Source organism: Pezoporus flaviventris, unplaced genomic scaffold, assembly GCF_033815535.1.
Source record: "Pezoporus flaviventris isolate CSIRO_AGI_PZ_B2104156 unplaced genomic scaffold, CSIRO_AGI_Pfla_v1 ptg000036l, whole genome shotgun sequence".
In the NCBI taxonomy this organism is placed as follows: Eukaryota; Metazoa; Chordata; class Aves; order Psittaciformes; family Psittacidae; genus Pezoporus; species Pezoporus flaviventris.
The window spans coordinates 22,158,350-22,183,521 of NW_026892584.1; the positions used below are offsets into that span (position 1 = coordinate 22,158,350).

General features: G+C 39.3%; 1 protein-coding gene and 2 long non-coding RNA genes across 3 annotated transcripts in view; 2 read left to right on the plus strand and 1 right to left on the minus strand.

Annotated features, from left to right (window-relative positions):
- The first annotated feature begins 42 nt into the window (after positions 1 to 42).
- LOC133274363 (uncharacterized) lies at positions 43 to 899 on the plus strand. The gene is made up of 2 exons (XR_009745129.1): positions 43 to 284; positions 514 to 899. It is a non-coding gene; the product is annotated as an uncharacterized LOC133274363 (long non-coding RNA).
- Positions 900 to 3,509: 2,610 nt separating this feature from the next.
- Positions 3,510 to 13,332, minus strand: LOC133274364 (uncharacterized). The gene is made up of 2 exons (XR_009745130.1): positions 13,204 to 13,332; positions 3,510 to 4,095 (listed from the first exon to the last, which is right to left on the minus strand). It is a non-coding gene; the product is annotated as an uncharacterized LOC133274364 (long non-coding RNA).
- A 79-nt stretch (positions 13,333 to 13,411) lies between these two features.
- Positions 13,412 to 25,172, plus strand: part of NUBPL (NUBP iron-sulfur cluster assembly factor, mitochondrial) — an 85,849-nt gene continuing 74,088 nt past the window's right edge. Inside the window, exons 1-3 of the mRNA XM_061463482.1 lie at positions 13,412 to 13,621; positions 14,658 to 14,805; positions 20,148 to 20,182. Coding sequence (XP_061319466.1) covers positions 13,487 to 13,621; positions 14,658 to 14,805; positions 20,148 to 20,182 — 318 coding nt within the window. The 5' untranslated portion in view covers positions 13,412 to 13,486. The remainder of the gene's footprint in view (positions 13,622 to 14,657; positions 14,806 to 20,147; positions 20,183 to 25,172) is intronic.

Below are 25,172 nucleotides of genomic sequence, written 5' to 3' on the forward strand. Positions count from 1 at the left end.
CTGTGGGGCTGGGGGTCGCATCCCCGGGAGCCCGGTGTCGCAGGTGAATGGAAAGAACGGGGCGGGAGGCACTGACGGGCTCTGCAGGAGGCAGCGACTTCACGCTGCAGACATTTAAAAGCAGTTTGTGTGACACGTAAGCGGTGAAAAAAGTCCTTGCTGAAAATGTTAGAGAAAACCAGCAAATATCTTTTGCAGGAGGTAAAACAGGGCTTGTGGTCTGTCGGTGGCTTCTAAGGAGGGGCAGGCAGCAAGGGTACAAGCTTTGGAATAGAATAAGCAAAGTATCTCTACAGCTCAATTAACCCGTGTCCTACAGCTACCGGGAAGCGGGTGTAGGGAGGGTAGTCTCTATGAGAAATGGAAAATCTGCTTGTTTTGTGGTGGGGAAACGTTACATGCTTGGGGTAAGCGTTGTATGTTGTGTAGTTTCTCCGTGAAAAAAGATAAAAACTATTAATCTGAATATTGTCACTTCTTTATAAACAACTGTTTGTGTTTCAGGTGACCGAGATGAACCCATCAAGTTGGAGAGTTTCTCTTCAGTAATGCTGCTTTGGAGTAGAGGGAACAGAAAATAATGTACTGAAAAGGGAGCTGGAGAGGGAGCGATCAAAATAATGACAAAAAGAGTAGTTCTGAAGTGAGATCCCAATGCTAACGGAAAAGTTAAAGTATTGCAAATACTTTGTTATCTCTCAGGTTTTTGGCTACATACCCAGATAGTCATTGGACAGTTCCGAAATTAGAAGAGTGCCTTCCTCCCATCCATGAAATCTGACAGATGCAATTTTTTAGTAACATGGGCTTCAGAAATCAGGATACAGGGATGCAGAATTCAGTGCCTCTCTCTGAATTAATTTTAAGACTGAAGACTTTATTTTCAAAACTGTGTTCAATTTTTTTTTTTTAAATAGTTAAGACTTACTGTGGGTGAGAAGCCAAATTTTGTTACCTGGCCTCCATCACAGAGTAAGATTACTGAAGATGATTACTGCACAGGAAGGGAAAATATGCAGTCGTGAATAGCTAGTGTTATACCTAGGGATGTATTTGGCTTCTCTGTGTTATTTAAAAATAACATTCTCTCTTGCATGAGTGTTCAGTGACGTTGCTCTTCCCAAAGCAAACCTTTATGGAAGAAGAGGAAATCGTACTATGTGGTTAGCACATAAACTAGCTAAATTTTGTTAGCTGTAGGGTATTGTTAAGTATGAGCTGGTTTAATTTAAACTCAGCTAATTTTATTTAAAATACCTTCTGTTCACTTACTCTAAAGCTGTATCCCCAGACTCATTAGGAAGAGTTTAATGCTGTAGCAATCCATTTTAAATGAGTTTTTTCTCCATATGTATTTGTAATATAAATTGATTGTTAAAGTAAATGGATTCTACTACAATCTGAGTAAATTATGTAGCCAGATTATAGAGGAATAGTAATACCCAAGGATGTTGATCATTCTTTGTTGCAGTACCTTATTTAACCAGGATTTGATGAAGAACATCTATTTATGTGCAAGTTTCAACACAGATGTGTGTGAAACGGCGTATAGAAAAATTAGTATGACATCATTGTTTATTTTTGGATTCTTGGTGGGATTATATTTTCTTTGGGAAGACAAATGAATTTTCTTGTACTGCATCTTGAATTTCTTGAAACTTTTTGGTCCATAGTTAGGTTAAGAGCCTCTCTTTGTATGCCAAAGAATGAAAAATTTGTTGGTTACGTTGTAGACAGAAGTTTGGATTTCACTGTTTTTTCACAAACCTCCTGACATCTAAAGAATGTATCAGTGCATCAATTATATTGATATTTTTATCAGTTATTTATACAAATAGTTTTTTCTACATTTCAGATTTGACAGCTGTCTCAGAATATTTCTTTTATCCTCTCTGCTTTTGTCATTGGGCAGAAAGTAGGTATTTTGAGAATGGTATTCAGAAGACATTTCTGGTTACTTTCACATCAGTTCTCTTTCGGAAGGGCAGATGGCAGTATGAACCACTTCTCACAGATTTCAGTGGACATGTGTTTTTTCCTTCCCCTTTGTGTGAATGGTCATGCATATTTCATCTACATTTAATGGAATGAATCTTTTTGTGAAGAGGGGGCTGGGTGCTGGGAGCTTTGCCTCTGTGTACTTGGCTTTCTCCTGTTTCCTTAGCTGATGAAATGCTAGAGGTCTTTCAGTACCAAAATGATTTCAAGTGGTCTTGAATTTTTCCCTAGGGATTATTTTCAATTTTTTTTTGTTAGTATTAAGTTGCAGTTGCATACTCTGGCAGGGGCAGTAGTTGACTGGAACTCTGAATGGACAAGATGCATCTTGGATGAAATTCCTTTGTCTGTGGTGTCTGAAACCATGATCAAAGGTCTTTGAAGCAGCTATCACATCAACAGTGTCATCTGTTTTAAAGAGAAACCATACAAAGCTGCAGTGGCACTTGGATAGCAAAGATACAAAATAGGTTGCTAGTAAGGTTATATCTTGGTAGAACAACGGCTTGTGGGACAGACATACTAAAAGTACACTTTTTAATTTGCCCATGCTGAACAGATCAGTCCCTGATACGCGGTATCTTTTTTTCAAGATGTTAAAACTGCCACAAGACAGCTCAGAATGACAGCGTGTTTTGTTTCTGAAGTGATGTTTACCATCTTACATCCTGAACTGAGTCCTTTGCTTTCTGTTGGATAACTTTTTCTTCTCTTTTGCTCCCAGATTATGTATTTTGCTTGTTTCTTAGCTATGTAGCCTAACATGCTATCTGGGATGAGCTATCTGGCTCTTCATTTTTGGTGATTTTTTATTTTTTTGTAGCCTGTTTCTCCATCTAGTTCAAGATCCAATTAAGCTTTCTTCTTTCTACAGCCTCAGAATTGCTAGCTGAAATGCTGGTTAGCTGGAAGAGAGGAAATACTGCTGAACAGCGATGTGGATGTAGAGAGGATTAGGTGGTCGTGTGTCGTGGTTTAAACCCAGTCAGCCACGCAAGTCTCGCTCACTCATCCCTCTTCCTCCCACCACTCCCAGAGGGATGGGGAGGACAATCGAAAGAATGTAACTCCCATGGGTTCAGATAAGAACAGTCCAGTAACTAAGTATAACACAAATCACTGCTGCTACCACCAATAATAATAATGATAAGGGAAATAACAAGGGAAGAGAATACAACTGCTCACCACCCACTGATACTCAGCCTGACTGAGCAGTGATCCAACCCCTCCAGGCAACTGCCCCCAGTTCACACACTGGCCATGATGTGCTGTGGTATGGAACACCTCTTTGGTTAGTTTGGGTCAGGCGTCCTGTCCTTGCCCTCCCCCGCCCCACCCCGGGGCTTCCCCTTCTCCAGGGCAGAGCATGAGACTCAAAGTCCTTGGTCAAAGTAAACATGACTTAGCAACAACCAGAAACATCAGTGCTGTTCCCAGGCTGAAAGTCAAAACCACAGCACTGCACCAGCCATCAAGGAGAAAAAATGACTGCCACTGCTGAACCCAGGACATCGTGTTAGAATCATTTTATTGTCTAAGTAGCAGACATTTAGACACATTATGATGGCTGTATTTAGTACTGGCTTCTTTCTTATTCAAAGTGCTGTACAGACATTAAGGTCAGGAACATGCCTGCCTCCCAGCCATCATCCTCCTTCCTCCAGAGGTATTTAAAAATAAGGAAGGCAGAGAGAGGGTATGAAGAATTTCCCTAGTGCAAGTCAAGCAGCAGAAATAAGATGGAATAGCAGCCTTGTCAATCAAAATCCACAAGTATTGCACAATGCCTGTGTAAGGCTACCAGAAATTGCTCTTTCAGAGGAGACATGGGGTGAGGACTGTCAGCATCCTAGCCGTCCAGAGACCCCCCCAGATCTGTTTACCCTTCAAAAGAAACACTGGGGGAAGGTGACTTGAGAGGAAAAGATGGCATTGTGATTTTTATCTTTCTGGTTTGCACTATAGCCCTGAGGAAGGTTGTGACCTCTTCAGCCCCAGTTTTGTAGCTTCAGTTGGCACACCTCTTCAGCTCTTCCAGCAGAGCCAACTTGCTGTCCCCGGGAATGTCTCAATTGTTTCCAGTGAAGGCTGGTATTCCTGTTGTGGAAGAGTAATCCTGTGATTTAAGCAGCTGATTTTATGCATGTTTAAAGTATGCAGCGAAAATTAAATACATTAGTAAAAATAGATCAGTGTTTTGTTTAGTCCTTCATACTGTTACAAAACAGATACTGAAATGTTAGAGCAATCAAAAGTTAATTAAATTTCTGAATAGAGTAACAGTGTGAAAGCTGTGTTGGGTACAATTACAGCTTTTCTAAGTGAGAAGCAGAAATTTGACTGGGGGGGGGGGAAGGTAGCTGGATAAAGACACACAACCTGTTTGCTTACCATATTGTCTAAAGGAACTAAGTACACTATTAATGACGGTTTCTTTCTCTACAGGTGTTGGGTATGTTCCTTTGACTGTGATGTTTAACTACTATAATTTTCCCCTGCTTGGGTGTATCCCATACCAAACCTTTGTCTGCATGATTGAAAGACATTAATATTTAAAGGACTTCTGTATCCTGCTCCAAAGAAATAAACAAAGCAGTGGGAATAGCCTACCTACTGTATGTACCTTAGGGTATAACTGTAACACCTTGCACTGATTATAAGCAATACAGTGTTTTTTTTACAGAACTGAGCTACTCTAGTAAGCTTTGGCCCTGAACCTTATGGTCACAGGGCCTGGCACAAACAGCGAGGAGTAAGGACGCTGAATGAGTCTGCAGCTAAACAGGCTGTTTGGCAGCCCTGAGCAAGCTTGGTATACTCAGCCAGCCAGCTTTGATCAGTGAATCTCAGCTTCAGGTTCTTGTTCTCTATATGGAACTGCTGACCATACATCTGAGCAGAGCCTGGCACTGGTCTGGCAGTGTGGTAGGTGGCAGTTCAGCTTTGTTTCAAGCCACTAAGCTAACTCACACCTGGCTGTTATAGATGGGTGGTGCAGACTGGGTTCCTCCTAATGGAGGAGGTATTTATACTGAACCCTCTTGCAGAGGCCCTGCAGAGCACAGGTCCTATATTCTTTGTGCTCTGTGCTCACAGCTGGTTTAGTGTGGGCCCCACCAAGTATTTGTGCTGTGCTGCACAGCCCCTGGATCATTGTCCCTGTTATGCTGTATACTGCCTCTGCTTCTGCCACATAAAGCAATTCAGATCTGTTCTCCTCCCCAGGTATTGCTGCATCACTGCTCTCTGCACCTCAGAAACACTTTTGCAATAGTAATTAGTGCTACAGAGGTGTGGTTTTGTTAGGTTGTTTTGTTTGTTTATTTGCAGTGAGAAATTTTGATGATAATGTGAAGACATGACTAAAGACAAAAATGTATCAGTATCTTCTAAGAGCTGGAACTTGAGTTTCTATGTTTTCAATAGATTTTATATGTAAAATTATCAGATTATTGGTATAAAGCCTTATTTTATTATTAAAAATGTACATGGATTGAGATGTGGCTTTTTCTGCTCCTTTCACAATAGAATGAAAGGTCATTTATTATTCTCTGTGTACCTGGAGGACTCCTTGCCTGCAGTTACAGTTGAGTATGCAGGCATAATCAGGCTGCGTGTAATTTCTTTGCCTTTATGTGGATGACTTTCAAAATAAAACTTGCTACAGCTTCAGGCCAAAAGCTTTCTCCTTGAGCCACAGCTCCTATAATTTTTTTCCCCTCAGGCATACTTATCCTTAGCTAGTCAGGAAAGTGTGCACACAAATGATAGGTCATTAGAAAATTCTCTGAATGGCAAACCTCTGAAGTCATCCCATTTGCCATGCATCATGATGAAACTGGGTAAGTTTGAGGAGGCACTAATTATATGCTTGGTCTGTCATTTATCAGTTGTTGGCGCTGTTCTTAGAAAATGGCAGCCTCTTTCATGGCACAGTTCAACAAGATTGCCAGAGCTCAATGAGCCAAGCAGGGTTGACAGATTTTGGCATTTTATTCCCTTCAATGTAAGAACATCCCATTACAACACAAATGGGTATCTTGCTTTGCTGTAGCACTGCATCATATACAAATACAGTAATGTTGATCTGTGGGCTTTTCTTAAAATCGTATTTGGGGATCTAATTCCCCTTAAAACAAATAGCAACTGTAGGACTTGCATTTACCATCACCCTTGATGGTTTGTTTCACTTAATACAATAGTGAATATATAATCCTTTTGTGATTTTAACTGACATAAATAGAAGGTGATCTTGTTTCCTCTCAGGTCTTGTGAGAAAAAAGCAGATGTTTAATGCAGTGAGCTAAATAATAGAAGATTGTAAATTGTAATGAATATTCATGGTTTCAAATAAGATAATGGACCATGTGTCAAGAAATAATGTGGCTTCCTGCTATGATTTCCAGTGTGGCTTAACATGTTTCACAGAGCTTCCAGTTTCAAGAATTGCTTTTTAATACTGAGTTTTCACACTTTTCTTAAAACGCAGATTTTTTTTTTCATGCATGTTTCTGAACTCATTTGGGATGAAATCATTACTTTATTTGATACCTCAGAAGCGCTGCAATGATAAAAGGAGATTTTTCACATAATCTCTCAGTGTTTGGTTTTTTTTTAGCTGCCAAAGGGCCAGAGTTTCTTTCTTTTACAATAGATGCTAAATAGCTGCTACAGAGTGGAAGTAAAATACTTTATCTTCAATATTTGATGTTCTAACAAAATAGAAAAGTGGTGTTTGGTGTAACTTCTTCTTAAAGAGCTTTTTATTTCACAGATAATTCTTGGAACTGCTAGAGGCTTACATTTTTTTTAATAACTAGGTAAAACAATTACTCTGTAATGTGGAATATTTTCATATCAATTACCGATATTTGATCTTTCCCTGGATACTCTATTGTCCATAGGACAAAAAACCAGTTGCATCTTCATAGTGACAGTCTGAGTGAGGGCCATGTCCAAATGAAAAAAGCCTGTCATTTTGGTGCCCACAAATATGAGGTGTTTTAGCTCCTGATACAGAAAACACAACTCTAACTAATGCACTCTGCAGCTTAGAGAATGAGTGAAGTTTACCTTCTTGTGAATTTTCTACATCTGTAGATTCTACTCTACATTTGTACTAGGAAGTTAATTAATTGCAGGAAATATTCTTTGGACACTGTGACTCATCTTTACTTTTGACAGTTCTTGATGTATTTTTGGCTAGGGCTCATTCACTAACAAAAAAATTCCGGTCCTGGTTCAGCAGTTAATATGGGCCAGAGCCCACTGTCAATAAGCGGGTTGCACAACACAACCCTGCTTTGCAAATCTCCTTTCTCTAATGACTTCCATGAGTCCTAAGTGTGAGCTAATAAGACAAGGGCTCAATTCAACAATCACTTACTGTCAAAACAATTTTCTATTTTCTGTGAATAGTCTCCATATTTCCTCTAATAGTTACATTTCCTCATGTCAAAATTTAATTAAATCAGTATTTTAAAAGGTACAGTGCAATCCTTTAGTGGCACTAATTAGATGAATGCAAATTGCATTTATTTCTGTAATGGAGTTGGGTTTTAGACATTAGTTCCAAGATCCATAATGCAAAAGCTTTCATGGAATACACCCAAGTGTATTGGCGCCCTTCTGAAATACCTTGCACTGCTGGTGTATGGGTATTTATGAGATAAGTATTAAATGGCCGTGAAGCAAAACTGAACTTCTTTGGAATATGAACTAGATTTTTAAAATAATTATTAAACACCAGAAACACTAAAAGTTGTTGTAATGTCTCCATCAGCATCATTGGCCAAATAAGATTCATTTGGTATACAGAAATCATTTAGGCTTAAGGTTCTGATGTTAACAAAAATGCTTCCTCTAAAGCATAAGCTCATTACTGAGAAAAAATGAATGGAAAGCAGATTTAAAATTATTTCATAAACTGAAATTGTGACTAAATGCCTTTTTGACTAAGACCAGTGCTGTCAGATGGTTTTCTGAAACTTTTAGGCCAGTGAACATAATTTTTATCCTGTTTTTTTACAATCTCTAATACAATAGGAGTCTTTCTGTCCTAGGTATCTTATCATTGCAATTTAACTCCATTGCTGGAAAAAAAAAAAAAAGAAAATGGAAAGGAGAATGAAAGAAAGACTAGAAAATGCAAGTCTTCCTTCATATATGGCAAAGATTAGGAATACTTCAAAAGAAATCAAAACCTTTGCTTTCTGTTCAATGGAAATATTGTTAATTGCAGTTCATTCCATTCATGCAAACAATATCTATATATCAGGTACATAAAAAAAATTATGTGGCTTTGTTACTGAAAGGCATATTCAACAAAGTAAATCTCTTCATCTTCTGTATCACTTGTTTAAGGCTGAGAAAATTGCTGTAATACCAGCTGCGTCTTCACTGTGATGTGACTATTACTATAGTGAGCAATGTTAACCTCAAGAACTTGGTAGGTGGCTTTAGAAGAATCTAGCAACAGTTTAAATAAGGTTTTCATTTCTTCTTGACAGAGAAAGACTGCACTGATTAAAATGTCCACATGAAAACAATATACAAACTAAATTGGACTCAATTTTGGCAGATTGCTCCTCATATAGCAAAGCAGAACTAATTTTTTCACAATGTAATTTTTGTCACAGTTTAAAGTTTGGCAAAGCAGTCATCAAAGTAGGATGAAGCTACTTGTGTGGTATTATCACAGAATCATAGAATGGTTAGGGCTGAAAAGGACCTTAAAATCATCTAGTTCCAACCTCCTGCCATGGGCAGGGACACCTTCCACTAGACCAGGTTGCTCAAGGCCCAGTCCAAGCTGGCCTTGAACACTGCCAGGGATGGAGCAGCCACAACCTCCTTGGATAGCCTGTTCCAATACCTCACCACTGTCACAGTAAAAAATATTATTATTATTGAAAATATTAATACACATGATAAAGGAAAAATAATACATTATTACTGTTTTTATGTGTTTTCACTGTTAAGATGTTGCAGTTTCAAGTATTGCCATATATAACAAAAAAATTTGCCTCTTAAACAAGGTAATGTTCCATATGAAAACACAAGTAAACCTCACTTGTTTTGTGTGGATATTTGAAATCAGAATCTGTTAAAATCCTTTGGGCCAAATTTACTTTGCAAGAAGTGGTCATAAGTGCCTCAATATCACTGATGCAGGCCTTGGTATCTAAGCTACGCAGGAAAAAGACATAGTTTGTCAGCCCCACAGGAGAATGATATTCTGGCAATAGCCATGACAGCAACTCTGGCTTGGTCTCCTCCCAAAGGGAGAACGTAGCAGCCATCCTGAGACACGCTAATGAGCCCAAGGCTCAGAAATGAGGGCAGAGCAGCAAGGCTCTGGATTCTAGCAGCTGCTGGGTAAGAGCACAAGAAGCCACAGAGGATTGACATTTTTTTCAAACTAGGCTTGGCTTTAAAAAAGCTTGGGAACAACTGCTCCGGTTTAAGTAGCATGGAAAAATGGGAATGTGATGATCCCAGATGCCTTCCTTGCTCTACAGCAGTCTGAGGCTCAGATAGAAGCAGAGTGTCTAAGCTTTAAGAGGCAATCATAGTGAGTTCTCCTGGCTTTCCCAGAAATGCCACAACTTCCATAACTCTTTAAGGCATTGTATCTTATTTTACTATATAACAATATATGGAAGATTATATCAATTTAATGATAGAATCATCTATATTTCTTATCAGCCTCATAGTCCATCACATGAGCTTTGATAACTGGCTTAAAACTTCAGTACCTTAGACTTCCTTTCCCCACCAACCAAATAATTATTGTTTTGTGGAAAAAATGATAAAAAGCAACATTTTAACGTTATTTATCTTAAATGTGCCAGAGCTGGCTGACCAGACAAGCTAAAATAATGAAATCAGTGACCCCCATGCCACACAGACTTGCCTTGGTATGCTATGGTATACCTCTATGGCCAAAGATTACAGGCCTGCCTGGTCAGGAAGCTAAAATGAACACTTAGTTTTGAAGAACATTTCCTTAGCCTTCCTTTAATGTAATTTCTAATTTACCAATCATGTGTTTTGGTCACATCCATTGTGACCAAAATGGATGGATCATATGAGTAGAGTTTGCAGCATGTCCTATAGTATATATGTTACTATGGTATTAATACACTACTGTGCAGACGCACAGAAATGTAAATAGAAATACAGGGCTCCATCACCCTTGAAAGCTTATAGACTTGATAAACCACTCTTTTTTTAGCCACTTACTTCCTACTGCACTCAAGTCAACCTGATTAGCTACCAAGTAATTTTAAAATGTTAATTCAATTTTTAAATTTGGAGTCAGTTGGCAACATATCTTCCCTCACTATACCTGATTATAATTGATTTTGGCTGCAGAAAGAATACACTTAAACACAAGACAAACTGATTTCAGACAAAAATAAATTATATTTTTATCACGTTAGCATTCTGGCTGAATAGAAATTTAAACATTTTCTTTCACTTACTTAAAGAAAATGTCATCAATTTTCATTAAAATTATATATTATGTCTTTCGTTTTTTTGAACTATTGAAAAGTCCAGAGTGGAATTTTCTGACAGATGCAGAGATTGCCTGTAGTTTCCATAAGGACTCAAATCTGTAAGTAAAATCTTTAATTTTTGGTTGCATCTTCCTAGCGTCTTATTTTAGAACTGTATGTGGACTGCGATGACATGTTGGGCAAGCAACTTACTCAGACCAATACTTTCAAATGTGAAAATTGAAACAGGAAGCCAAAAGCAATTATGAGAAATGTATAATCCCTGAAACTGTCTTTATAATTAGAAGAGATGATAGAGTACATCTCAGTCAAACTCTAATTCACGTATTCTACTGTTAACAATCAAGGTATTTTGAAAATGCCTGAACAAATTTATATTTCTTTCTAATGGCCAAATTCAGATTTTCATATTTGCATTCAAATACAACTTACTGCCATATTAGCTCTCCTATTACCAACAAACCAGGCTAAAAGGAATTATTTTAGAACTAAGAATACTGAGAATTGTTTTTATTAGTAAGTTTTGGAAAGCTCCTTCACCATACTTTTCAATTGTATTTTCTGCTAGATCAGCTTTACAAAACAACAATCCCACAAAAACATTCATGGGGGTTGTTCCAGCCATTGTTAGAACTATTCTCAGAACCAAAGAGTACACAACAGAACTCTTTTTGCCATTTTCTTTTATTTGCATAGACTTTGAAGTGACGGATATCTGAACTGTATGCCTACCAGTGATCCTGCTGTACTGATTTTATTTCTATGAAATCAACAGTATTTTGCACTTTAACACTGCCTCCAACTGCTCAAGGTAGGAAAACCAATTACACAATTTTCTTGCACGACAAGAGGTAACATGATTTCCTGAGGCAGTGAAAACAAGGCCCTTGAGGCAGATCTGGATCATAGTTTCAAAATTAAGTAGCTCATTGGTTTTCAGGATTCTTTTGCATTTTGGTTGGCAGTAGGGTAAATTATTGGAAAACGATTTGACATCTTCAGGTGTGTTAGCTATTCAAAATATCCTCACGTTGGTGCAACTGATACAGAGGGTTGACCAATGTACAGGGGGCAGTACAGGGATATTGTACAGGGGGGTTGTACAAGGGGGTTAGAGGAATTTGCTTGCTTAAACAAAAGTATTGTCTGTTGTAAATGCCTGCTAAGCAGAACAAAGGCACCTGGTCCTATTGATAAGCAAAAGCAGACACCTGGTCCTATTGGTAAGCAGCTATTGATAAGGAAAAGCAGACACTTGGTCGTTTTGATAAGCGGCTATTGATAAGGAAAAGCAGACGCCTGAATCTACTAACAAGGGGAGAAGCAGATGGTTTATGGCTGGGATACCGGGCCAAATCCTAAGGCCATATGTGAAGACTGAAAGGTGAAAAGTGCAAGGAGAGGAAGACTCATTTACTTCATCTTGAAGACCCCTACCCAGAGGAGGAAGACTCAGTTACTTCATCTTGAGACCCCTGCCCATGACCAGAGGGGGCGATGCGCAGGCGCAGAGGACCTTCTGGCTCATTATAATACGAAGCGGGGATAGGATATGAATATGTATAGGCGTGTTGTGCAACCTTATGAATATATATAACTTTAGAGAATAAATGTAGAGGGAAACAACACTGAGGTACGCATGACTTTGAGGAATTATCCCTATGTGTCTCAGCGCTGAATAAAAGCATACCTACTTTACAACTTTTAACGAGTTGTGGAGTTTATCCGTGCATCACAACAAAAATGAGAGTTTGAATAAGAATCACTTAAAGGATAGCAGAAGAGTTTATTTTTATAATTACAATTTTTGTGTGGTAGCTGAGCATTGGAATAAGCCTTTGAAAATGGTATTTTTTAGTAAAATGCTAATAACACAGGTTAGAAAAATAACATTTGAAATAGTAAAAATTCTGGTCACTGTGAAATAGAGGAAATGTTTATTGTAATAAGGCTTTAAACCAATGTAAAATCCTCTGATCTATTACCTATTACAACAGTTACCAACAAAAGACAGTATCTACACTGTATTTTACCTTTGAAAACTAATGGCCTGAAACTGCCAAGATTTGAATTACTTCTATAGTACCACTTACATGAATAAGGACTATTCATGAAATTGTCAAGAGCAAATCATGTCAAACCGATCTAATTTCCTTCCACTCTGTGGTTACAAGCTTTGTAGGTGGAAGAGAAGCAGTAGATGATTTTTTTTTTTTTTTTGTATCTTTAAAGCTTTAAATAAATCTCACACAAGAACAGAAACGTGGCTTTGATGAAACTTCCATGGAGTGGGTGTAAAATGGCTGGAAAACCCAAACTATAACCAGAACAATTATTAGTGCTTTAGTATTAAAAAAAAACCCAAAAGAAAGAAAATCAAACAAAACAAATCAGGTGGCATCTGTCCCAGCTACAGGCCCCTTTGTTCTTATATTAATGTCCCAAATGATGAAATTGTATATATTTATTTGCAGAGAACAAACACATGAAGGACCAAGTTCTTGGCCACCCATTGTGTGGGTAAAGAGGAGAATTCAGAAGGCACCGACCAGCTGAAGGAGTGCCACAGAGAAAACAGGAACGAGAGCCATCGGGGACAAGTGCAACACTGAGGAATAACCCCTAACCACTTTGTAATATGTATGGTCACCCGGTATTTTCCTCTTGGGCCCAGTTTTCTTACAGACAGCGGAAGGGAGCTGCTTTCTTGTGCTGCGGCTGTTTTACAGTGCCACCGCTCAGCATTCTATTCGGGAAGGCGCTCGTTTCCACCGAGGTCCCCAACCGCAGCCGTTCTCTCAGCACAAAGTCGTCCATCGATCCCGGAGCCTCATAGGTCCGCTCAGCCCCACCGCGGGGCCCAGGGCTCCGACCTGGTTGACAGAATCCCGGCCCGGCTCAAGGGGCGGGCCGAGGCGCGGCGAGACGGCGCCATCTCAGCGCGCCGGGGCGGGCCGGCGGCTGGCATGGGGGCTCTCGCTTGGCGCTGGGTACTGCGCGCTGCCAGCTTCCCCTTCAGCGGCGGGAGGGCTCCAGCGACGCCGCGGCGTGACCCAGGGTGCGGTCCCGCCGTTTGCACCGCTCAGTTTGCCAACTCCGCGGTGAGTGAAGCGTGAGCTCTCCGCCGTGCGCCAGGTCCGCCCCGGGGAGGGAGGGGAGCGGGATAACCCTGCCTGCCGGTCGCGAAGCGTCAGGCTGTCCGTGGGCTTGAGGGGGATTCCGGGGGCCCAGGAGGCGGGAGGGTAGTTGCGGCTCAGATCCGCTCGGGGCGCCGTGTCGTGCTGTGCCGTGGCGCAGGAGGTTCAGCAGCTGCCCCGTGCTGCGGGGGTACGGCCGCTGCAGCGTTTTTGTCACGGGGCGGTGTGCGGGGGAAATGGCGGGACCGAGCAGGGGAACACGAGGCCGCCTGGTTTTTGCCTGGAGCCGGGTCTAGTTCTGTAGTTCTGTGGAAGTAGCGAGCAGTCGCTCGCCACCTGTGGTAGTAGAACTGGGCCACCCGGTAGCGGGTGGGATGCTGCCGGTATCGATGGAGACTCCTTTCCTGCGGAGTGTCCGCAGGGTGCTCTTAGCTGTCGTGTACCTCTTCTTCCGAAATAACGTCTCGGGGGGGGGGGGGGGGGGGGGTGGGACGGACGGGACTTGCTGCAGCGAACCGGCACTCGCACAGATGGCTCTGCCACTGCTTGGGAAGGACAGTTTTCTGGAGAGCTGCCGGGGCTCCACCGGCTGCCCAGCACCCAGGGCTTCTCTTCCTTCATTGTTAGATCTGAGAGTCGTGCTTGAAGCAGCTGTAACGTAAAAGGACAGCTAGGTTTAGCCTGTTTTTTAAAGATTCCAACTTTTTAAGTGGTGTTTTGGTTTATTTTAACACAAGCCATCATTATTTATTTATTTTTTTTTTTTTTAAGTGTTTAGATCATGTTTGTCTATAGAAAATGCCCGCTGGGATGATTTTTAAGCAGCCCCATTCCACCCAGCTTGCCTGCCTGTGAAACAGGCTGCGTTTGAGAGAAACTGCGTGTTTTTGGACTCGTAGTGAAAATTTCTCAGCTTGCAGGTGGGTTCTTCCCTGTCTGCTTTCTCAGCGAGAACTGCAGGGTGGTGCATTCCTATTCACTTGGTTTCTGGTTTTGTTAGTCTTCAGGCTCTAGGGATGAGGCTCTAAGGGACAAACGTTCCCGGATCCTGTCACGCGGGCTGCCAAAACAGAAGCCCATAGAAGGAGTTAAGCAGGTGGTAGTCTTGGCTTCTGGAAAAGGGGGAGTTGGAAAATCAACAACAGCAGGTAAGATTTGTTTGTTTACTTTGAACATTCTGTAATACTTTGTAAGGAGTATTTGGGCACTTGTCAATTCCTTTGGAATTGAGTCTGAACAGAGCCCTTCACCTGTGTTAAGTCCCATTGCAGCCATTGAGAATCTGGCTGGGTACAAAGGTATTGGCTTTAAATGAGATGCAAATTGAGCAGACAGCTTTGAAGCAGTATCTTCATAATAGTTCAGTGCTGCCCCAGGACAGCTAGCTTTCTTAAGAGGTGATGTAAGCTCAGGTGGAGGGGATCATATGCTGATGCAGTGATACTCTTCCTTCTTCCCTAGCAATGTAGGTGTGCCTGTAGAGTGCTCCTCTGTTCTATGTCAGCAGAGTCATGTGCTCTGTAGGGGATACTGATATTTAGAAGGTTTGAAAATCGGGTCTCTGTCCAATCTTCTCAACTACTTCTGTACGCATTTCATAAACAAAAGGTGAAGTAGTGGTTATAAGTCACACAAACTGATCAGAGCTTTGTGAAGCACCTCTCTCAGCCCCACCATTAGGTGCTGAATCAATTTTTCTCTAACTGTGCAGTTCCTAGGTGGTAGAGCAAGATAGTACACAGGTTACCGGTACTTCAGAAATTTGCTTGAATTTAAAGATGACATTGAAGGTAAACCTGTTTGAAAAGATCTCTGTAAAGTGTTAGAAATTTGTGTAAAAATCTCTTCCTTAGCATCTAGATTGGGAAAGAGTCATTCTTTAGTTGAATATTATCTACTATTCATCTCTATTTGCTGTGATTAACACATTGATATAGCTATTAATTTTTCATTTTTTGGTTTGTACTTCAGCCATGCTTGAAAAGGGCTTTCTAAAAAAGAAAAAAATACTAGAACAGCAAACATTTCCATAGTAAGAGTAACTGTACAAACAATGCAGAAATTATTTCTTTCTGTACATAGGATAGACATAAATACTATCCTATTCATAGGATACATGTACCTGAACAAAACTATGCAAAACAGTCAAGACTTGCATTTCTTAATAATTCACCTTTTTGTTGATGGTTATAATTAATACGCTGGTTGTTTCAGGTTACTGAAAATACCAAATATCTGTTTGTAAACCAACAATTTACAAAATGAATGTAATTTGAACAGTAAATTCAGATTATCCTCCTTGTGTCTGGAAACAGATGTGCTAATTTAAGTTCTGCTAACTAGTGTCTGCGTGCAATTTGTGTGTATCTGTAATTTGTACATAAAGTATGATGTGTATCATTAATAATCCTTTGAGCTGGGAGTTCATAATGCTTGTAAAAATAAAAAATTGGGGTTCAACAAGCATTAAATAAGAGTGTTGAAATGTAAATGAAACATTCAAATGTTGCTGTTTTGGACAGCCTTTTGTTACTGAGTGTATTCATTTGTGATATTGAGAACAAGTTTAGATTCCTGTTTATTAAAATTAGAATATATTACATGGTTCAGATGAGCAACTGAAGATCAAATCACACATTAGCAAAAAGCATCGCATGGCATCATTGCTGAATGATGTACTTAGAATGATGTTCTTCGTAATGGAGGATTGTGGGAAACATGTTTGGTGACAACTCTGCTGACTCGTTTTGAGAGCAGGACTTGAAAGGAGGGACAGGTGCACCTCTAGTTCCTAAATCATCACAGAAAATATAATCAGTCTTATTTTCTGTATCTCTCGGAAGGACTGCCAAGGCTCTTCATATTCTTTCCTTCAGTGCATTTATGTTTATGTTTCAGTTGCTCTGGGTCTCCATTTCAGGATAGGTGGGTATGCATTCTGGTCAGGTTTGTCAGGGCCATTCATTAACCTGATGAGTGACTATTGCATTTAGCTTTCATATTGTGTTCTCTGTTGCTTCTAACATTTTTGGGTCTTCTGAAATCAATGTAGTCAATTATTAAAAGAATATTTAATGCATGTTTAAATACTTTGGTTGGCTTTTTTGTTGTTTTTTGTTTGCCTAGTATGTTAGTATGTTTGCTACCTGTGTCTTTCCTGTGAAGTTTCTGTTGTATTTACTCCATCTGGCCAAATGTGGTTTTTTTTTTTTGTTTGTTTGTTTTGTTTTTGTTTGCTTACTGTTTATGTTCCCCCAGCAATATTAACTGTGTTTTATTTATTTATTTATTCTCTTTCCTGTTTTTATTCTGCATGCAGGATGTGCTCTTACTGAAACTCACTTTTTCAAGGTAGAGGCTCAAATCCACCTGTTTGCCTGACCAACCCAGACACAAGTCCAGGGTTTGGCAAAGGTGCTGATACTGTTATTTCATGGTTCTTTTCCAGACTGATACCATGTTTCTTTGATTCTGTGCTTTCCTTACTTGTTAAAAAAAAATGATAAAAAGTCATAAACCAGTTACTCTATTTCTAAAATCCATTTACAGTAAGATGTAAGTGTTGAAAGTTATCTTTCAGAGAGTTCATCTTAGTTATAGGTGTCTTACTGATGATGCATATTAACCGTGTCACAGATGTAGACACATATTCAGCAGCCTCTGTATATGTCTGATTTGGGGCCAAGAAGTTTTGTTTGTACTGTTAGTTCAGTGTTCTGAGAATTCAGTTGTGCTGTTCCTAAGCCACTTTGGACTTGGAAGTTACAAGGCCCAAACTGAAAAAAAAACCTTCTCAGACTTGTACTAATTTCAAGAGATCTCCTTGCACATCATTTTTGATGCTGGTTGGCTGGTTTAGCATGGCTGGAGATACCCTCCCGACTTTTATTGGAGATTGCTCTGAAGTTTTAAAAAATAATTAAAAAAAAAAAAGTCGTATTGAACTTCCAGAATGTATCTGCTCTGCTTTTCTGGACTCCTGTTTATGGGAACTTACTTGTTAGGGCCAGCATAGGATCATAGAATAGTTAGGGTTGGAAAGGACCTTAAGATGATCTAGTTCCAGCTCCCCTGCCATGGGCAGGGACACCTTACACTAAACTGTGTCACCCAAGGCTGTGTTCAACCTGGCCTTGAACACTGCCAGGGATGGAGCATTCACAGCTTCCCTGGGCAACCCATTCCAGTGGCTCACCACCCTTAAAGAACTTCTTCCTTATATCCAATCTAAACTTCCCCCATTTAAGTTTTAACCCATTACCCCTTGTCACTACAGTCTCAAATGAAGAGTCCCTGCCCAGCATCCCTATAGGCCCCCTTCAGATACTGGAAGGCTGCTATGAGGTCTCCACGCAGCCTTCTCTTCTCCAGGCTGAACAGCCACAACTTTCTCAGCGTATCTTCATATGGGAGGTGCTCCAGTCCCCTGATCACCCTCATGGCCCTCCTCTGGACTTGTTCCAACAGTTCCATGTCCTTTTTATGTTGAGAACACCAGAACTGTACACAACACTTCAAGTGAGGTCTCACAAGAGCAGAGTAAAGGGGCAGTATCACCTCCTTTGACCTGCTGGTCACACTCCTTTTGATGCAGCCCAGGATACAGTTGGCTTTCTGGGCTGCGAGTGCACACTGAAGCTGGCTCATGTTAAGTTTCTCGTTGACCAACACCCCCAAGTTGTTCTCTGCAGGGCTGCTCTGAATCTATTCTCTGCCCAACCTGTAGCTGTGCCTGGGATTGCTCTGACCCAGGCGTAGGACCTTACACTTGTCATGGTTAAGCTTCATAAGTTTGGCATCAGCCCACCTCACAAGCATGTCAAGGTCAGGTTAGGTCCTATATTGTATCTCTGCACCCTCTTGGAACTGGTGGTAATACAAAGACAACAGAGTGCAAGAATCAGGTGGGATTCAACAGGGAAGATGTGGTGTCCAGCTAGATATCCAGCTAAAAACTTAAGGTTTTCCCACTAAATTATTCCTGCTGTATCTATTTTTTTCCATTGATAATCAGATATCTTTTATTGAAGAAATATTGTGGATCGTACTTTAATTTTCACCCACGTTAATTTTATAGGAAGATGATGGATGCAGAAAGTGGTTTTAAGACAGTGTGTAGAACATCTTGTTTCCTTTGTGCCTCTTCAGACATAAGCTGCGGTTGATTTTCTTATTTATTGATGTTTTGCTGGTTTTTCTCATTAATCTAGGATTTGTGGATCAGTCTCCAAGTTTCAGAGGATTAATTTTCCAGTGATCAGTTCAGGGAATGGTTAATGAAGCATCTGTTTTAATAGCAAGCTGAAGAATAAAATCTATATGCTTTCTCAGTTTAGGAGTAAACGGAGGCTGTGTGCCTCTTAGGGAGATTTTCTTTGTTAACCTTCTCACCATTTTGTTTAAAGGAACTTACCTTTCTGAATACCAGGTTTCTTAAGATGGGAATCTGGCTCCCTAGCTTGTTCTCAGCACCTTCATACTCTTCCATAGAACAAGGCTGACTCAGTTTGCCTTTCTTAAAAGGCTCTGTGGGCTGATACACAGCAATGTGTAAAGAAAACAAAAGATGTTACCTGAGAAAGAGTTGTGTGTGTGGTGGTGTATTTTCTGTTATGTTTTGCAGTTTGTTTTTTTGTTTTTCCCTTCTTTTAAAATACGTTACTGCTTGGATTACAACAATTACTGTTTTGAAGTAATACTGAAGCTTAATAAGAGGTCTTCCAACATAATTGAAGCTCCTGAGCCATTAAAAGATACCATTTTTTATGTGTGTTTTTTAGTTATGGGAGTTAAGTATTGATGGAAATTTAAAAGCTGTAATCAAAGTCACAGTCTTTTTAATGGCTTCACCCTGTTTTTCTGTTTCTTTAGTTGTTACCGATGCTCTCAGGGTAAATGAGATTTTTTCTGACATAAAAATCAAGTGAAAAGCATTAACATGTTATTCCAGAAAATATCCATGTTTAATATGTCACAAGAAATCAAAAAAAGGGGTATGGTCATGTTTCTGGTCATTGTACTTAGATAGTTTAGATCAATACTGACCTAATTTCTACTTTTAAGAAAGTTCACTAGAGGCGGTGGTGAAGGTTACTGTTTGTAGGGTTATTTTATAGTGTCCACTTTTCAAAAGTCGAGTGAGTACCTCAAAATTTTGTTTCCTAATGTTATCCTTTGGCAAAATACTTAGATTGTACTTTTATATTTCAGTGTACTCTAGAAACTCAGAATTTGCAAATTGTTGCAGATGAGTTTGAGTATGTTAGCCTGTTAGCAAACATGGACTGAGATGTAGGTGCTGCTGCCACTTAAACTAGCAATATTGTAGAGGTGCAAGCAGCTAAGAGCCAAGATGATGAATGCAGTGATTAAGTAAGTATGATGTATTTATATTTTATCTTGTTAGTGGTGCTAACATTGATAACAGAGATAATACTTAGGAATCAAATTTTCTTGCACCTAATTTTTTTTTTTTTCCTCTTTCTTGCAGTAAATGTAGCCCTTGCCCTAGCAGCAAATGACCCGGTAGGTGAACATCTAATTAATGTGAAACAAGCATGTGTGTCATAATTAAAATGGTTACTACTGGGGGCAGTCGCATACATTAAATCTTAGTATTTACTCTGACAGTTAATTTCTTTACGTGTTTTTCATGGACCTTTGAGATTATTTGTTTTTATTTTATCTGTACCATGAATGACTTAGTTTCTCTCATCCTTCATCTGTGTTTGTCTGTGTCCTTTCCCTTGTGTATCTCTAAGTTCAACTGCAATTCTGCAAGGCTGTGTAGACATAGTAGAGGATGTTTGTGCAGGTTGGATACACATAATAAATAATTAAACTCTGTCACTTCAGAGCACTGAGTAGGAAAAAATATAAGTGCTGGATGGTATCCAAAACAATTTTTACAGCTCTAAAGATTCACTTTTTCTGGAGAAATTAATGTGTAAATAAACTTTATAAATAAACAGCTGAGAGGAAAAAAGAGCGGTGTATCTTCCCTAAGGCTTGGAAATAACATTATTTGAGTGACAAAATACTGTTGGCCAGTTTGGTATTGTTCAAGCTGTTATTTGGACTATAAATGGACAGTGGGAATTGTTCAAGTGTAAAAACAACAGCTCTTCGTTCTGTCCACCCACTGCTGTAAACTGGGAGTAGTGCCATTGTGTACGTTTATTGCCGCAGAGGTAAACTTGGAAGCAAGCTTCACTTTCTATGTAAGGGTGTAGTATATGATGCATATTTTGTACTTGTAAAGCATTAATTAAATAGAAGGTATCCTCAAGTACTTTAAAGGTAGCATCTTTTTCTTCTTGCAAAAGATGAGTAAAAGAAAACAGGTGGAGGGAGTGAGGTTTATATGAGATCTGCACACTTGCTCTGGGAATTTTATAATAGGTTTAAAAGAAGTCCATAAACTCAGTCATACTTGATAAGAGAGGGTTTAAAGCTGTTATATGAAATATGTACTGTTTGTAATAGCATCTGATCTGATATTTCACAGTTTTTAATTCTGTGTTTTAAATAGGCTGCTGGAGTAATTTGATTTCAGAGAAAAATCTATCATCTTGAAAAGCAAAACTGCTTGAATGGTTCCTTCTAATTAACTTTAAGACATGGCATTTGCTGTAATACTTTTACAGAATGAATGTGATCCTGCAATGTGATCTCTATTGTGGCAGGGTCATTGAGTAGTTCCATGGAAACCATGTCAACTAATTGCACATAACTTTCTGTACCAGTTTGTTTTTAGAATTGTGCCAGATACTTTTCAAACATCCAGTTTTGTGCATTGTTTATGTTTAGATAAAGCATCTCTCAGCAATTCTGACATACACAAGTTTTGGGATTTTGCCCTTTGTTAGGAGCCAAGTATCTGTCTTTAAACATAATAATGTGATGCACCGCTTCAGTAGCCCATTGAAACACTTGTAGAGCACACAAATAGGAGAGACCATAGTCTAGAGTGATTGAAGAGGTTGTTGCTGGAGTTATTTGGAAAATCAGAGACTGAGAAATAATTTTAAATTAAATTGAGCCAGTGAAGTTAAATAAACACAGAATAAGCTAGTCATTTCTGATGTTATGATTATGTAGTGGTATAAAATTGGAGGCCAGCATCTGGAGGATGTTAATCAGTGAAGAGCAGCTGAAATTGATGACATAGCTGTGACTTGCATGCGCTGATGGTCACAAGCTAGCAAGCTGCTGCCTTGGTGCAGTTGTGCATTGTATAGTTAGACAATACAAAATTAAGGTGGATTGAATAAGCTTAACTCTATGTTTGTTCATGCATTAATATATATATATAAACATGATGGCATACATCATGTTTATGTTCAATCTTTGGGCTTCAATTTGCTGGTGTGTTTATTTGCATACTCCCATTGATTTCGGCTCACTAGTTTTGTGAGTCAGGGTTATGAAAGTAGTATCTTGGGACCTTGGTCCAGGCTGGTATTGTCCAGTACTCTGAGTTGTAGAGATCATTACAAGTTTGGTTTTCTTGTGGCGAAATAAAAAGTGATTGTTTTCCAGAGTCCATTGATGCCTTCTGCTGAAGTTTATAGTGAATTTCATTGATCTCAGATATACAGCAATGGACCTCCTTATTTTACTTTTAATAGCTGCTGATTGTGCATCAGCTTCATGTGGTTTCCCTTCCCTTCATTGCTATTGTAAGTTCACCTCTTTCTGAGGAAGCAGTAATGTTGCTGTTAGTAGATTAGAGCATCAGCAGCCTCCTGCAGCTTCATTACAGTCCTTATGTCTCTTATAAGGCAAATATAGATTTATAGAAACCAATTCTTGATGTACTGCTTAAAGGAGGAATGAAAAGGCTTGTGAAGAAAGGTAGGTCACCATGACAATAAAGATCTGTGCTTCCTTCATTAGATACAGTCTCTTTCTGTTACAAGTTCAATGTTTGTAACTAGATTTTCAAAGCAAGTAGTATACCAGAGCTAAATGACTTTAAAATAATGTTGTTTTCTGATCTCTCAAGTGTTCTTTTTCTAAGATTACAGGTCACAGGCTATTGAGAACAATGTTTTCTAGTGAGGGAGATCTGAGGAATATGTTTTCAGAGGAGATTGTATTAGAATAGATTTTTTTTTCTTTCAGTAGCAGCTGTGACATCGTATTGTTGTTTGATAAGGTCATAAAAAGGAAGAAGATTAACAGTCAAAGCATAAGGAGTATTTTGTCCTCTTGATAAAGGAAAGCTTCCTTCTATCTTCTCTTAAAAGTCTATTTAATATAGTTAAAAAAACAAAAACAAAACCCCACTGTTTATGTAGATAGGTTTTCTTTTCTCCACTTCTTTTCATGTGAAAGCTTTTCCAGTTGCACAGATTGTTTGAAGTATTAAGGCATCGACAGAACCTTGGACATTGTCATTGGCATACAATGTTGTTGGCAGAGCTGTGATTAGAATTCAGGAGTTCAAGTCTTGCATTCTGGTGCTCAGTCTGTTTGGCATATTTTTGCCTCATGGTTACAGAATAAATAATTCAAGACAGGATTTCATTTAGATGCCTAGATACCACGTCCAAGACAAAGTAGGTTTTATTTTAGGGGGAGGTTTTTTTGGTTTTTTTTTTTTTTTTTAATGCAGCGCCAGGGAAGCAAGCCTGCATTAGAGGGCAGTGTCTTATCCCTTTCTGGAATATTAGGGTTTTGGTACCCCAGGTTACATGCTGTAGATGGATTAGTTAAGAATTGTGTAAGCCCTTGGGCCTGTACCAAGATGTATAAATCTATACAGTGTTCTTTTTGTGTTACCTTAAAGTTTTACGCTTCTGTCCTGTTTTTAATTGCTTGCGTAGTTTGACAGCTGATTCTTTTCATTCGTTTGGTGTACTAGCAGCTCCCCTAGGAGCACTTGGGAAGAATTTTTGGGTTTCATGCCAGGACGATTCATATTCAGACTAGAGTGACTATGTATGAAGGCTGCCTGGCCAGAGACAATTTATTATAGTAGAAACAAGTTGAATTAATAGATGGCAGCAATAATAGGATAGAGATTGCTTGTTTATGAACAGAGTATTTTAGTGAGCAAACACCAGCTGTGCATGACTAAGGATGGCACAAATCCAGTTGGGAGGCTGCATGCTTGTGCTGTCACTGTTAGGCAAGCTCCCCAGTCAGATTTCCTTCGACTCTCCTTTTCTTTCCAGGAAGATTTACATTTTTCCCTATCGGATGAAATGGTTTTTATGTTGCAAAGGACAGAGGAGCAAATAACACCATAAGGAAAAAATTAGCATGTAGGCGTAAGCAAGTGGCTTCTGCTTGAAGTATGGGGGATGTGATTAAATGCATCAGTTATAACTATTCCAGCCTAACTCTTTGCCAGGGGGATTACTGGGTCAAGCTGATGAGGACCAACATTTGAAATACAAAATTTGAAATACAAGTGTGAGTTATTTTAGGGAGTGGCCTTTGTTTTAGCAAGCAAACCCACTGGTTGCTGAGCAACGTAGTATTTTAAATGGAAGACCATCCATGTCTGTGTCCGCATGCAGGCGGGCAGGGCAGGCTGGCTGCAGAGGGAGTGCGGGAGGCCGAGCAGGGAGCTTCTCCCCCTGGCGTTTCGTTTAGCCAGCGGCACTGAAAGGCCAAACACATTGTCTTGTGGTGTAAATAAAGCTGGAGAAAGTTGATGATTAACTACATGAAAAACACTTATTCAAACAATACCACAGTCAAAATGTCACAACGCGGGGTTTGTTTTTATTTTTGAAGCAGAAAACTTGTGTGGATATATCAGCCTATTATATGCATACACGGTTAAGAGGTTTCTCACAAATACATAGTAAGTTATAGCATAGACGTTAATAGTTGTGATCAGAGTCTTTGTGTAAATTCACTATTGTGGTAATAAAACCAGTTTTACTTATTTCAAACTGCAGATCACACTAATTTTAAAGCTACTCAAAACCCACTCAGCCTATTTTCCTTACATTCCAGCTTTTTTCAAATATTTAGTTCTTGCAATTAAACTGTTTGTATACAGGATAATACTCGATTACTGCATTAATAGGTAATCTCACAATGTATATACATTTCTTTCTGGTAAGGAAAAAAATTCCATATGGGGGGAACAAACAAATCTAGAAGAATTTAGGCAATAATTCATTGAGTAATTGTAGAAGGAAGGCAAGTTCTGACCTGTTTTGTCCTCCTCCTCTGCAGCTTTCCTAATTATTAGGGTTTGATTTCCTTACCTTTGTTGCTTAGCGAATCAGAAGACTTTAATTGCAATAGATAAGGTGTACATGCTTGTTACTTAATGCTAAAAAGTGTCAATAAAGCTGGAGATGCCAGTTAGAATTGATTTGGGTTGTTTTGCAATGACAGGTCAGGTTCTAGATCAGCTGAGAAAATGAGGGAATAAAGCTTGAAAAATCTTACTGTTTTCCAAGTAAAAAAATGTGTAAAATTTGAAATATTTTTAAACACTGGCCACTAAAAAAATAAAAATTAAAAAAAATTCCTCAAGTTAAGCATA